Source organism: Arachis ipaensis, chromosome B05 (genome assembly GCF_000816755.2).
Source record: "Arachis ipaensis cultivar K30076 chromosome B05, Araip1.1, whole genome shotgun sequence".
In the NCBI taxonomy this organism is placed as follows: Eukaryota; Viridiplantae; Streptophyta; class Magnoliopsida; order Fabales; family Fabaceae; genus Arachis; species Arachis ipaensis.
This window is the reverse complement of record NC_029789.2, coordinates 30940766-30954397: the sequence shown is the minus strand read 5'-3', so window position 1 is coordinate 30954397 and position 13632 is coordinate 30940766. Positions and strand designations below refer to the sequence as shown.

Sequence of the window (13632 nt, the reverse complement as noted above, 5' to 3'; positions counted from 1 at the left end):
TATTAGCAAAATTTTAAAAATAACTATAAATATATAAAGTGTTGAAGGCAAAATCTTATTTGGGTTGACATAGACCGTTAAGAATGGTAACTGCCTTAATAAAGCCTCAACCAAGTCTAACTCAAACCTTTGTCGCTTCAACTTCTACAACTTCCTCACTCACTGGCCCCACTTTCCTTCCCAAAGAACTCGGATATTCTCTGCGGCCATTGCCTTAAAACGACGTCGCACTCCACTGCAATACCAATAGCCTCTTCTTTGTGTGCCACAAAATGTAATGGGAAGTCCTACGTGGGAACTTGGCTTCTTAACATTTTCCACGCTCTTTCCGCTCGCGTCCTCTTCCTCACATTACTAGCCATTAGCCAACTAACCAACTAATTTCACAAATCCAGCGTCCTAAATCCTGATATTTTTTGTTTCATAAAAAATGATCAGTTTTATATATTCAAATATTCAATTAAATAAAATAATAAATTCACATAAATAAATAAATAACCATTTCGAGTGGTTCGGACTTTTTCTTACAAGTTTGGTTCACTTATTTAACTTTTTTTATGTAATAATTTTCTTAAACATACAAATTTGAAAAGTGCATTATACGCTCCGGGTTGCGGGGGCGCGAAGGAGGAAAGGGAATAAATAATCTAGCACGAACGCGAGATCTCCGAAGACATAAAAAACGCAGAAGGGTAAAAATGGAAACCGGAAAATTTCGTGGAGGTTGAATTGAATTGAAATCGAATAAAATGACTCGTTTTCCGTTTCAGTCCTCCGAAATACACGAAAGTGAAAAAAAAAAGCGCGTGAAATCGGAAAACGAGGAACGGAGCGGTTGAGGTAGGTCTCAACCACCGTCACCGTCATCGTCATCGTCATCGCCGCCGTCACCAACAAGGTCTTCGTTGTCTGCTTCACTCTTTAACAGATCGAGTTACGGAATGAGTCAGCCCGAGCGAATTCCGTCGTCTCGGACGGTTCGACTCGGAAGAGTTCAGCCGCAGTCGCCGGGTCACCGCACCATATACTGCAACGATCGCGAGGCCAATCTTCCTGTTCGATTCAAGGTTTTCCTTCTTCGTTTACTTCACTTGTTTTTTATGCACTGTGTTTTGCGATTATGCTATCTTGTTCCATTTCTACTGATTTTAGATTCAGGAACTTTGAGTGACTTCGTTTTTGGCTGTTTGTACTTGTTTTAGTTCAGATGCTTGCTTTCTTTGTTCTTTCGAATAATCAAGCCATAGTAGTGTGCGCTAGAAATTTGTCACTTGTTGATTGAGTAGAAGTAAGGGATAATTTACTGTTTTTTTTTTTGTTTTTATTTGGAGCGATTTTGCTGGAGCTGTGCTGTTAATATTTGCTTTATGTATGCTGATTGATCTATAGATATTTTGGTTTCAAACTGTGCTTCGCAACACAATTGCTACCGCAATATTTGGGTTGCAACTGCATCACTGCGGCATGTTACGAACTAGAATTTAAGGAGAATGGAACCAGGGAAACGGATGTGAATGATATTTTGAGAGAATTTACTTATAGTAATCCCAAAGATTCCAATTCATTTTCCCCTATAGAAATTCAAATGACACTCTTCCCCAATTTGTAGTTGTGGCAAATATGTATCGTGGCAATAGCATAGGTAGCAGTAAGATGAAGTACATTATATGGAATGTAAGTTTTGTAAGGTATGTATAAACTTGAAACTTCGAAGTGAAAATTGGAGATAACAAGATTCAACAATTCACGGAAATTAATTATTTTGCTCCATTATCCAAAAAATGATAGGGGATAGTGGAAGACATAAATCATAATATTCAAGCTGGTTGCAGAAAATGAAGGAGTGTTCCAGATTTCTTTGCTGTAAAATGTACAACTAAAGTTTAGGGTTAAATTTTACTGCATGGTTATTTTAGAATGGTAATGTTGCAACTTGTATGAGACTACATGTTGACTATTAAAAGCCAATAGGGACATAAGTTTAATGTTATGGAGATGAAGATGCATAAATGGATGAGTGGGCTCGTTAGACTAGATATAATTACAAATTAATTGATTAGAGAGATAGAGTTGAGGTAGTGCCAATCATAAGAAAGATATATGGCATGTTCGGAGAAGGCCCATATATGAATCTTTTTTTTTTTTTTAATTTTCTTTTTGTTGCATAGGAGTTCCGTGAGGTATGCAATTTCAGTTCAATTTAATATAAAAGACGGAGATGCCTGCATACAAACTAGTTTCTTTTGTCGAAGTGAAATATAATAGGAAGAAAAAGAAATAGGGGGATGATTTGAGTTTTACTTGTTTGTTCTTCTTGAAAGGAAGGATCATAATAATATATTAATCTTCATTGAGATGAGATAAGGTTGTGGCTGAATTGCTGATGCCATTATTTTGTCTTAAATTTTATAAATGAATATAAATACAAAGGAAATTAGTGAACCTTATTCAAAAGGGTGGTAACTGACTAGAACTAGAAAGCTGATGCTGATGTCTTTTTTTTTATAACGAGTTATATATAAGGAGTGTACTTCAAATGTTATAGTTGGAATCAAATTAAGATTACTCAGGTGCAGGAGTGGTGCATTGGTATGCTGAGATGTTGGAATCTCGTGTAACATTAAATATTTAGCTTATTCATCCCACCTGTTTGAATCTTTTCTATCATCTAAGTTCAAGAGTAAGAGCTTAGGGAAGATTTGTGATGTTTGACTCTGAAAATGCCATATTTTTATAGGCCAGAACATGTTTAAATTGAAAAGTTAAGCTATAAATATTTCCCCCGCTTTATAAGTTTTCTTAAAGTAGCTATGCGTGTTAGTTGACCTGCAGTAAACTAAGCCATCATGTAGTTCCATCAACTGTTACTTTTTTGTGTGAACTGTAAACTCAAATTTAATCTTATTTCTGTGTTATGGTCACACCTTGAAACCAATTCTTTAGTGTTCTGTTTTTTCCCTCAACTTCCAGAAATTACGGATATCTTTGTCTTGTCTGATATTGTATTACTGTAGCATATTTCACATATCTTGATTTAAGGTTTTTGACTAATTAATATGTATCATATTAGGGGAATTCAATATCGACTACAAAGTACAACTTCTTCACTTTTTTGCCAAAAGGATTGTTTGAACAGGTAAATACTCCAAGCTTTTCGCCTATTGAGACTGTGCACTGTGGAATGCATGTGATTTATACTTTTTCAAATATTCTAAGTTTTGCCTACCACTATATGGGATTTTTAATTTATTTTCTCTAAAGAATATAAGGGTCTTGATTCTTGATTTAAAGTATGTGAAATGAATTTAGTATGCGCTCAAAATGGTTAATGTTTACCTTCTTTCCTCTTTTTAAAACTAATATACTGCTTGTTGAAGGTAAATAATATTTGTATTCTGTCAAAAGAAAAAAAGAGTTTGTAGATGATGACGCCAATCTGTTTCCTGCTAATCAATGTTTTCACTTAACTGAAGCTAAAAATACATGTCTTCGTTGCAGTTTAGGCGGGTTGCTAATCTCTACTTCCTTACAATCTCAATTTTGTCTACCACGCCAATCAGGTTTGCAAATGCTAGATAAATTTACAATTAAACCAGTTAGGTATTGTTTTACTACTTTCAACCTTAGCTTTGAAAAATAAGATCGTATCTACTGGGGAATAGTAACATTTTATTTCTTTAGTTTACTTGCTAACGACGTGATATAGGTGGTAGCATTATCAATCTAGGTATTTTTATTAGAAAGAATCATCATATGATATTAAGAAGTTTTATCTTTACACTTGGTTTTCTAGATGTTAATGCAGCCTGTGTCATTGGTTGTTATTAGTATTATTATTGTTTTGATAAAATAAGAATATTGTTATGATGGAGAGAAGAATAATACAAGGAGATGGGCATCAAGAGGTCCTCCATACAGTAGCAAACAACAACCAGAAGGACAGCTATCTATAAAGCATTGGTTTCTAATCTCTCAAAATATTTGAGAGGAATATTTAACTGTGTCAGTGGCTTTTGTTACTTTGCTCTCATGTTTGATTATTCCTTTTTGGATGGTTTTGAGTTTCCAATTTTATTTACAGATGCCTACACGTGTTTTAGCTGACAAATTGTTAATCCAACTACTTGATAACCTGAAATGGTCTACATGAAGCTTTATTTGGTGTCATAGATTTTTCTTTGTTTTGATTATCGTTTGCTCATTGAGTTTATAGTATTTTGTTTCTTATTAGCAATGATTTGTTATTTTGATCTGTTATTCTTCAACTTTGAATTATGCTTCTCTGTCATGATTTAATATGTGAAGGTGATTATCAGTAATATATACTTAAGCTGCAGATTTCTTCCTTTTATATGCTCTTTTCACCAGTTTTTAGTTTTATTGAGTCACAACTTCTCTAATCAGTAATTAGATATTTTCTGAAACTGCAGCCCGGTGTCTCCAATAACTAATGTGATTCCTCTATCTTTGGTGCTGCTCCTCTCACTTATTAAGGAAGCTTTTGAGGACTGGGTTAGATTTTTATTTACTCTTGAATTCCTGTACATTACTTCCTTGATTGTTTTTCCTATTCATGTTTTCTGGTAATACTGCAATGTCAAATAAGGACCTATTAGAAAAAGTTGGCTAGATAAATATTTAGAATAAGCATATTATTATGCATTTTACTTATAAGCCTGTGGAATATTGAGTGGGTTTTCTTAATAAATTGGCAACTGTGCTGATTTCATGTTCATTTTTTTTCCGTTTTGCCCCCCTAGTTGAAAATTTCAACATCTTAGAATTGATTATGCCAGTGTGACTAATGTATTATTTGCATTGGTTTTATCTTGTTAATTTTACAGAAGCGTTTTCAGAATGATATGTCCATAAACAATAATATGATAGATGTTTTACAAGACCAAAAGTGGGTGTCTATTCCATGGAAAAAGTTGCAAGTTGGTGATGTCATCAAGGTGAGAGTGGTTTATATCTGCATTTAATGTTGACATACTTTTATTTTAAACTGGTACTTAACTACTTCTTTGGGTATTTCTTATAGGAATAACAATATTCTCTTAAATCTTATATTGGTTATTATGTTTTTGGCTGCATATCTTTTATCTGTGATGAAGTTTCTCAGTTCTCATTATCTTTTAGGAGAAACCCCCTTGTTATCATCACTTACCCCTTTTTGGTAGCAATTGTTATTCCGTATTTTCATAATCACTTAAGGAGTTTGAATATGCCTAATTCTCACTTGTGCCTGGTTTATCTCTTTTCAACTTCTCAGTATTGCTGACCAATTTATTCCAATGTGTAATGAGTTTGCGAACCTATTCCTATTTATCTTACATGACGATATTTTAAGATTTATGCTTTTTCTTTTCCAATATATGTGTTGTTATAATAGATGTGCTTCATTCTCTATAAAACTTGCTTGCTGATTCCTCCCTTTATGCGCTTGCTTATGTGTGGCTGCAGCAGTGTTAAGGTTTCATAGAGCAATATGGTTGTAACTCTTGGTAATTTGTTGTATTCTTCTGGATTTTGAAAGTGGCTTTTGTTCTAAACATATTTTTCCATGCTGACTTCTCTTTCTCAATTGGAGATTCTAACTATAGTTATTAGTTTGGGTTGTGGATACCTATAGTTTGGAGACCACTAGGATTTTTAGTTTGTGGAGCTGGTAGTGCTGCTTCGATTGCTGGCTTCATTTTACAATGCTTGTTTCTTGTTTGTAGGTTAAGCAGGATGGATTCTTTCCTGCAGATCTGCTTTTTCTGGCTAGTACAAATGCAGACGGTGTTTGCTACATTGAGGTTGGTTAATTTGTTTTAATCTGAAAATAAGAGGTGCTTGACATTTCTTAGCCATACATTAATCATTGCTTTTGGATGACAGACTGCTAATTTGGATGGGGAAACCAATTTGAAGATCAGGAAAGCATTGGAAAAAACATGGGATTACTTGACTCCGGAGAAGGCATCTGAGTTCAAAGGTTTTGATTTTTTCATTGATTGACCCTCAATTCTTTAGCACTATCTTCCTTTCTTATTGCAGTGAATGCACCATTGATTTGTTATTGAAGTTCTACTTTACTTGGTGACAACCTGTCGACAAATATTTTATCTCAGATGCATTTTATGTGATACATCTGTGGTTACTAGATAGATTTTTCTAATGTCAATGTTCTTTGGCTAATTTATGTGAGCACCTGATGCCTAAAAGCTTGGATTGGTTCTGCTGAGCAATTCAATATCTATGTCTACAGATTACAGAAATGTGCAGCATCCTTTTTAGTTTCATCCTCTTGTTTTGTGTTTTTTTTCTTCTTCCCTCTTTTCCCTCTTGAACTCAGAATTACACTAACTACCCTTGTCAGCTGTAGCAGTAACTAACTATAGCATGAGAATCCTTAATTTAACCCTCTAGGATAGCTTGTGCACAAGCTTCTGTCTTTGTATATAAGCACATGAATGTGCGTTGTATCATTCAGATCAATAATACTAGAATATTCAGATCTCTCTTTATTCTCTCTATTTTGTCTCTAAATTCTCTCACGCTAATAGGATATTATCATCAATTATGCTTTAAATATGTGAATATACTACTGTCAACTGTAACAATAACGATTACTGATTCTTAGATACTGATTGTGATGTTAGACATTGGATGAACTTCTAATTAGCTCCTTTATTGACTACTATTACATAAAAATCATAGTTGGATGTTCAACCTGGAATATTTCTCTTGCATTATTTTCTACATTATACAGGGTATCCTCACCATAAGTGACCCAAGCCTGTTCATATCTTTTTGCCAACTTAAACTAGAACTTTTCTCCATGCTGTCTGTTTCTTGTGATTCTCTCCTTCCAATTGTCTGAATAGTTCTCTGGCTTCTGGGATCCTAGTTTTTCACATATTACTTATGCATTGACATGTTTATGTTTCTGTTTAATTACTCCTTTCTTTTAGTTACAAACTCTTGAATTGTGATTTTATGTAAAGGCAAATAGCTTTTCATGTATGATTGCTTTCCTTCCAATCTCCTTAGAATATTAATACTCAGTTCATGTAATGGACAATCAATAACATTTTGATTAGTGTCCACTTTTGTGGTATTTGTGAAATTTGATCTGTGGCTTGTTTATCTTTTGTTATGACTGTCTTTTTTTTTCCCTGCTACTTGCAGCTGAAGTTCAGTGTGAGCAGCCAAACAATTCATTGTATACCTTCACTGGCAATCTTATACTTCAAAATCAAACACTGCCTGTCAGCCCAAATCAACTTTTATTGCGAGTATGTTATGATTTCCTGTCTCTGGTTTGGCTCTTGTGAGCTCCATCGCCATTCATAAAATAGTCATAATTCTTGAGTTGATGGGATGTGTGAACTTTTGTTTTAATCATAGATTTATTAGACAGATATTGATCTATGGGTCACTCCTCTTTTGGGAAACTTACACTGGCCTTGACAGATTGAAATTTCCTACCTTTCAGGGCTGCAGTCTCAGGAATACAGAGTATATTGTTGGGGTGGTCATTTTTACTGGACATGAAACAAAGGTTTGTTACCATAAAGTGATGCCTAATTATGATTCATGCATATGTCTTTCAACTTTCCAATCCTTTGTGTTTCATGAAGCCTAACACAATTAAATATGTAAATTGTAGGCGTAGCAATGCATTGATTATTAAATGTGCTACCGGCACACAGTTCTTTTATTATTTACTAGTTTGATTTCATCATTATTATTGTTATTCATTAGCATTTATATTTTTAATTCTTGTGGGGTGGTATGATATGAAATGCTTGTGGATCTTCCCCCTTTTTTTCTGCAGCAGGGGAGGTGGTGGATGGGGATGGGGTGTCCAGGGAAGGAAGAAAAAGACCTGAAAATAAACTTTGATGTTGAGACGCTTGTGCTTGATTCCTACATTTATGGCTACTTCAAAAGTAGTATCCAACACATGCAGTGTTATTTCACTTAATTACGTGTCCATTTATTGGTGGTTTGATTTGTATTATTTTTGTTTGAGTTCTCCTTTTGGAAGCTTGGGTTAGCTTAGGCTTGTGATTGAGTAGCACGGAGTTTCTTTCTGGCTGTAAATGCTTTTCTGGATGTTCTTTTCCTTATTATCACTGCATGTTTTCCTTTTGCGTTTGTTTATGTTATCCAACACATCGCAGGTGATGATGAATGCTATGAATGTTCCTTCCAAAAGAAGTACATTAGAGAGGAAGCTTGACAAGCTCATTCTCACTCTTTTCGCCACTCTTTTTGTGATGTGTTTTATTGGAGCTGTTGGCAGGTCTGTGGGTAACACATTTAGTTTTCTTGCACATCATTGCTTTTGGCTAATGCTTTGGGAGCTTTATAATTGCTTGTCCTGGTACTGCTGGGAAGGGAAGGGTTTAGCTTTATTTACACTCTCAATGGATGTACTCTTTTTTGTTATTACTGTTATTAATTATTAATTAATTAACTATTAATGTACAATTTTCTCGGATTTATGTAAACTGTAGTGCTGTCTTTGTAAACAAGAAGTATTTCTACCTACATCTTGAATCATCAGAGGAGGGCGGAGCACAGTTTGACCCAAGAAACAGATTTTTGGTACTAAATATTTCAATGTAAAAGCTGGATGACTATCTCAACATAATTCTTTTTTAATTAACTTAATTCTGTTCTGCTTCTCATGTTTTCAGGTTTTCCTTCTGACTATGTTTACCCTCATCACGTTATACTCAACTATCATCCCAATTTCACTTTATGTGTCCATAGAGGTATGTTTGAGTCATTTATATAACCAAGAAAATGCCATTTTCATGAAAAGGCGGAAAATTTATTTTTGGTTTATGTATCAGATGATTAAATTTATTCAATCCACTCAATTTATCAACAAGGACCTGCACATGTACCATCTTGAAACCAATACCCCGGCATTGGCCCGAACTTCCAATCTGAATGAAGAACTTGGGCAGGTAAGGTGATAATGCATTTTGTTTTACCTGACAAAACATTATTATTGACAAGGAAGACAGAAAGTGCAAGAGAGAACAAGATATGCTAGCACAAGTTCAAGTCAGATCTTTTTTTGTGTAGTGAATAGTAATTCCTCTGCCAAGAACAACCATCAAACTTACTCAAAGATTCATGTTCTGAAAACAATGAACAACTACCACCAAGTGTGTGGTGAAAACCTATTAACAAAATCCATCCTCAGTACCTGGATACTGTGAAAATATATTTTTTTTCCCTTCCTGTGTTACCTAGATGGAAGGGGAGCCTTCGAGCAACGGTTGAGTTATCACTGTGTCATCTCAAGGTCACAGGTTCAAGCCGTAGAAACAGCCACTGATGTAATTATTAGGTTAGGCTGCGTATATCACACCCTTTGAGTGTTGTCCTTCCCCAAACCTTGTGTTAACATGGGATGCTTATGCACCGGGCTTCCCTTTTGTTTTATTGTGTTACCTAGATGCTCTAATAATTAGCAAGAGCAAATTTCACTTAGAAGATGTTTCCTTGAGGTAGTAACCATGAATCGAGATGTGAGTTTGCATATTGATTTCAGTGATTCATGGAACAATAGATACGATTTCTTCCCTCCTAGACCGTGTCATACTTAAATAGATATATTGCCATGATCTATAGCCATGCCATTATCTCTTTGCTTCAATATATCCTTTACTTCAACCAGTCAAATTCTACCATAGAAACTAAAATTTCGGTTCTCCTCGTGTATTCACCATATCATACTATGGAAGAGTCAAATATCCTTCATTATATATCTTGTTCCATGACCAGAGTCTTGCCCTCCCATCCTTGATGCATGTCGCCTGGTCTAAATATTGTCTCTTTCTCTCCATTTTGCTAACCTGTTAATACCTCTTTCCCCATCTTTTTTGCCAAAAGTTTATACAACCCTTTGAGCACTAGTTCTTGGTTCGGTCACTGCCTTTTCTCCCTGTTTGTTGTCTTATACTTTTCCAAGTTTTCAGCGTTTAGCTATAATGACCGCTCTTTGAAACATGTTATTTACCTTCTCTTGAACGTGGGTGTTACACCACCAAGATTCTTTACCTTTTAATTCTTAAACATCTTGATTCTGCATAATCTTCAAGTGTTTTTCTGGCTGCGTTACTAATCCCTTTTGTCATCGCATATCACATTTCATTTGCACATCTCTTCGCTTTTCACTAGCCATATGCCCCCACTTAATCCTTGAACTCTTGCATTTTTCTTCTTACGTTTCTCTCAACTCATATCTCTCCTTAACTAGGATACTATGATGGGTAGTCAAATTGTCTCCGGGGATAACATTTCAGTTTGCATTAAAAAAAAAAAAAGACACTAACACTTTGCAGCTTGTGCTAAGTTTTCTTTCCAATTATTTTCCAGAAGAAATTGATATATGGGCTTCTCGGTAGATGCTATTGAAATTGAAATATTTATAGTTCACAAGTGTACTTGCTGATTTGATTAGGTGGAATACATCTTCTCTGACAAAACTGGGACTCTAACAAGAAACTTAATGGAGTTCTTCAAGTGTTCAATTGGAGGAGAAGTCTATGGAACTGGTGTGACTGAAATTGAAAGGGGAATTGCTGAGCGTAGTGGCAAAAAAATTGAGGTAATACAGGTGTGCATTAAACTGAAGTAGCCAGATATCAGGGTCAAGAATAATGATTATACCTTGTCCACAGGAAAATATCTCATCCAATGCAGTGCGAGAGAAGGGTTTTAATTTTGATGATCCTAGGCTTATGAGAGGAGCTTGGAGGAATGAGCCTAATCCTGATAACTGCAAGGTAAGTCATTTAGCTTAGTGTGAATTGGGTTATTATGCTTTTAATATGCCTTGGGTCTGTAAGATCATATTGTTGATGCTGACTTAGAAGGATTTTATCATATATACCCATGCAGTTCTCTTAACATATCTTTTTTAGTAATGTAAATTAATTGGATTTTACCCTTTGTTGTCTCATCATAGTTTATCACGTAATATTAAGGGTTGTTCTATAAATGTATTTCATGAAATGGCAAAAATTACTTTACTGTTGCCAAGTGTTGTGAATTGCAGGCAAGATTTTAATATCTGGGCTGTTTATACATTGGAATTTTGCACTTCATGTAATGGTCTTTATCTAGAATATAGGCGCTTATGATTTTAATATCTGCATAATCTATTATTGATACTAGCATTTTTTTAATGGTTCTTTTTAGCATCAGTTTGCAATTTGAGTTTCCATATGTTCATGAAACATTGCATATTCCTCTTACTACTCTACATAGAAAATTTCTTATTCTATGATTTTCACTAGAAAAGGATCTAGACAGTTGTGCTGAATGATATGACTTGCCTGCCAATGTATTGTAGATGTTACTTTTCCTGCAATTTCATGGTTACCACTTATCCGTGAACTAATTTTTTTGAACTTTTTTAATCTTTAGGAAAAATATAAAAAATGCCTGATTGCTTAGAAGTAATCACATCTTCTGTTTATTTGCAACTATATGAGTTTGCATAGCCTGGATAGAGGGCGATCCAGCTATGTCAATTTCTTACTTTCTCAAAGAAAATTTGATTGGTTTTGTTTGCCCACATTTCTCATAAGCTTTGTTCTCTTGTTTCTTTTGGTTAAGCACTTACAATTGTGTTTTCTGTATGCTTATACCATGATATAATAATAGTTCTCATCTTGTATTATGGTTTTGGTATATATATATTGGTTGTGTATGCTTACACCATGAAATAATAGTTCTCATCCTGTACCACTGCTTAGGTTGATATATATGTTGTTCTGTAGGAATTCTTTAGGTGCCTTGCTATCTGCCATACTGTGCTTCCTGAGGGTGATGAGTCCCCCGAGAAGATTAAATATCAAGCTGCTTCACCTGATGAGGCTGCTCTGGTTATTGCTGCAAAGAACTTTGGTTTCTTCTTTTATAGGTTCAAACAACTTCACTGTTTTCTACTGTATAGTTTACTGTATAACTGTTGTCTTGTTTTGCCTTACCTTTGTATGTTGCACACAACTCATCAAATTTTGTTGGGTATTTTGAAGTTCTAACTACACCACGCACATATAAATTGAATGTAGGCACACTCCCTATTTTGTGTCACTCGTCCTATATGGTTGCCATGTGTAGTGAGTTATCCTATCCTGAGTCATTTAAATTTGATTCAATCCAAATGCACCTTTGCTGTAGACCTAGGTCTAGCTTTCTGTGCTTAAACCAGCAGAAATGTGAGCAAATTTATGATAGGCTATACTTTATTCATGTAATTCATTGAAGGGAATGAGATCTAAAATTACCAAGTTATTGAGTTTCAAATTAGAAATGAAAATTTCACCTTTTCGTTATTAATGGTGATAGCAGATCCCACTTAGTGTGACATGGTTTAGTTGTGAATTTGAGTCAATAGAAGGAAATGAGTGAGAGATACAGCTAAGAAGCCTCTGGACTCATTCGGGCTGACAATCTGATGGTGTCTTGATATTGGGTGAACCATGAATATGTGTGAAATTCTCACTTCCCTCTGTAGTTTTTTGCATTTTCTTTCTCAGACAGTTCTTCCAATGTTAAAAAAAAAGGAGGGCTAAATCTTTCTTATCCTTCAAAAGCTGTGACTGATTTGAGCCTTCATTTGAAAAGCTCTGTGGCAACATACTCCTTTTAGTCCGAAATATGACCTTCTATTCTTGGATCTACTACTAGTTATTGGAGCTGCTAGGTTTTAGAGGCACCATTCTAGTTTGAGCTGACCTGATAAATACTGTTGTTTCTCAGGCGAACACCAACAATGATATATGTCCGCGAATCACATGTTGAGAAGATGGGTAAAATTCAAGATGTTCCATATGAGATTTTGAATGTGCTTGAGTTTAATAGGTAACCATTTCTCCCTCTTAATGGGCACATAGTTTTAGACATTTTGGACAAAACTAGTAATCTTTGTTCCATTAATAGTACAAGGAAGCGCCAGTCTGTTGTATGTCGCTATCCTGATGGAAGGCTTGTATTGTACTGTAAGGTAATAATCTCCTTCAGTTTCAATACAATATTTATACTGCATGAATTTTTTTCTAGTAAGATAAATCTTTCAAGGAACTTGCTTTTCACAGGGTGCTGATACTGTAATCTATGAGAGGTTAGCTGATGGTAATAATGATATTAAGAAAGTGACTAGGGAGCATTTAGAACAGTTTGGATCATCTGGGCTACGTACATTATGCCTGGCTTACAAAGAATTGCATCCTGATGTTTATGAAAGCTGGAATGAGAAGTTTATTCAGGCAAAATCTTCTCTGCGTGATCGTGAAAGGAAGTTAGATGAGGTAAATTTGATTTGACTATGGTATATGTTATGTTCTATGGAACAGTTTGTATTAGTTTAAGGTTTAGCTTCTTTAGAATCTATATTTTGTTTATTGTGGTCACACCTCAATGTTTTTGCCTGGTATCACTGCAAAGTGTGTCAGTTACATCAGTATCTCTAGCTAAGTTTGGTCAAGTGCATGCACCCCCTTTTTATCAGTGTTGTTCCGTCGAGTCCAAATGTGCATTTGCTTCCTCAAGGAACTTGTGAATCTCTCTCTCTCTCTCTCTCTCTCTCTCTCTCTCTCTCTCTCTCTCTCT

At 35.0% G+C, this 13632-nt stretch overlaps 1 protein-coding gene across 1 annotated transcript in view; it reads left to right on the top strand.

Moving 5' to 3' along the window:
* The window catches only part of LOC107643442 (phospholipid-transporting ATPase 3), a 16582-nt gene continuing 3566 nt past the window's right edge, over positions 617-13632 (top strand). The window contains exons 1-19 of the mRNA XM_016347087.2: positions 617-1067; positions 3071-3136; positions 3499-3560; positions 4431-4512; positions 4845-4955; positions 5724-5801; positions 5884-5980; positions 7177-7283; positions 7484-7549; positions 8175-8296; positions 8511-8601; positions 8694-8771; positions 8853-8969; positions 10475-10621; positions 10695-10799; positions 11799-11941; positions 12784-12885; positions 12964-13027; positions 13119-13331. Coding sequence (XP_016202573.1) covers positions 942-1067; positions 3071-3136; positions 3499-3560; positions 4431-4512; positions 4845-4955; positions 5724-5801; positions 5884-5980; positions 7177-7283; positions 7484-7549; positions 8175-8296; positions 8511-8601; positions 8694-8771; positions 8853-8969; positions 10475-10621; positions 10695-10799; positions 11799-11941; positions 12784-12885; positions 12964-13027; positions 13119-13331 — 1977 coding nt within the window. The 5' untranslated portion in view covers positions 617-941. The remainder of the gene's footprint in view (positions 1068-3070; positions 3137-3498; positions 3561-4430; positions 4513-4844; positions 4956-5723; positions 5802-5883; positions 5981-7176; positions 7284-7483; positions 7550-8174; positions 8297-8510; positions 8602-8693; positions 8772-8852; positions 8970-10474; positions 10622-10694; positions 10800-11798; positions 11942-12783; positions 12886-12963; positions 13028-13118; positions 13332-13632) is intronic.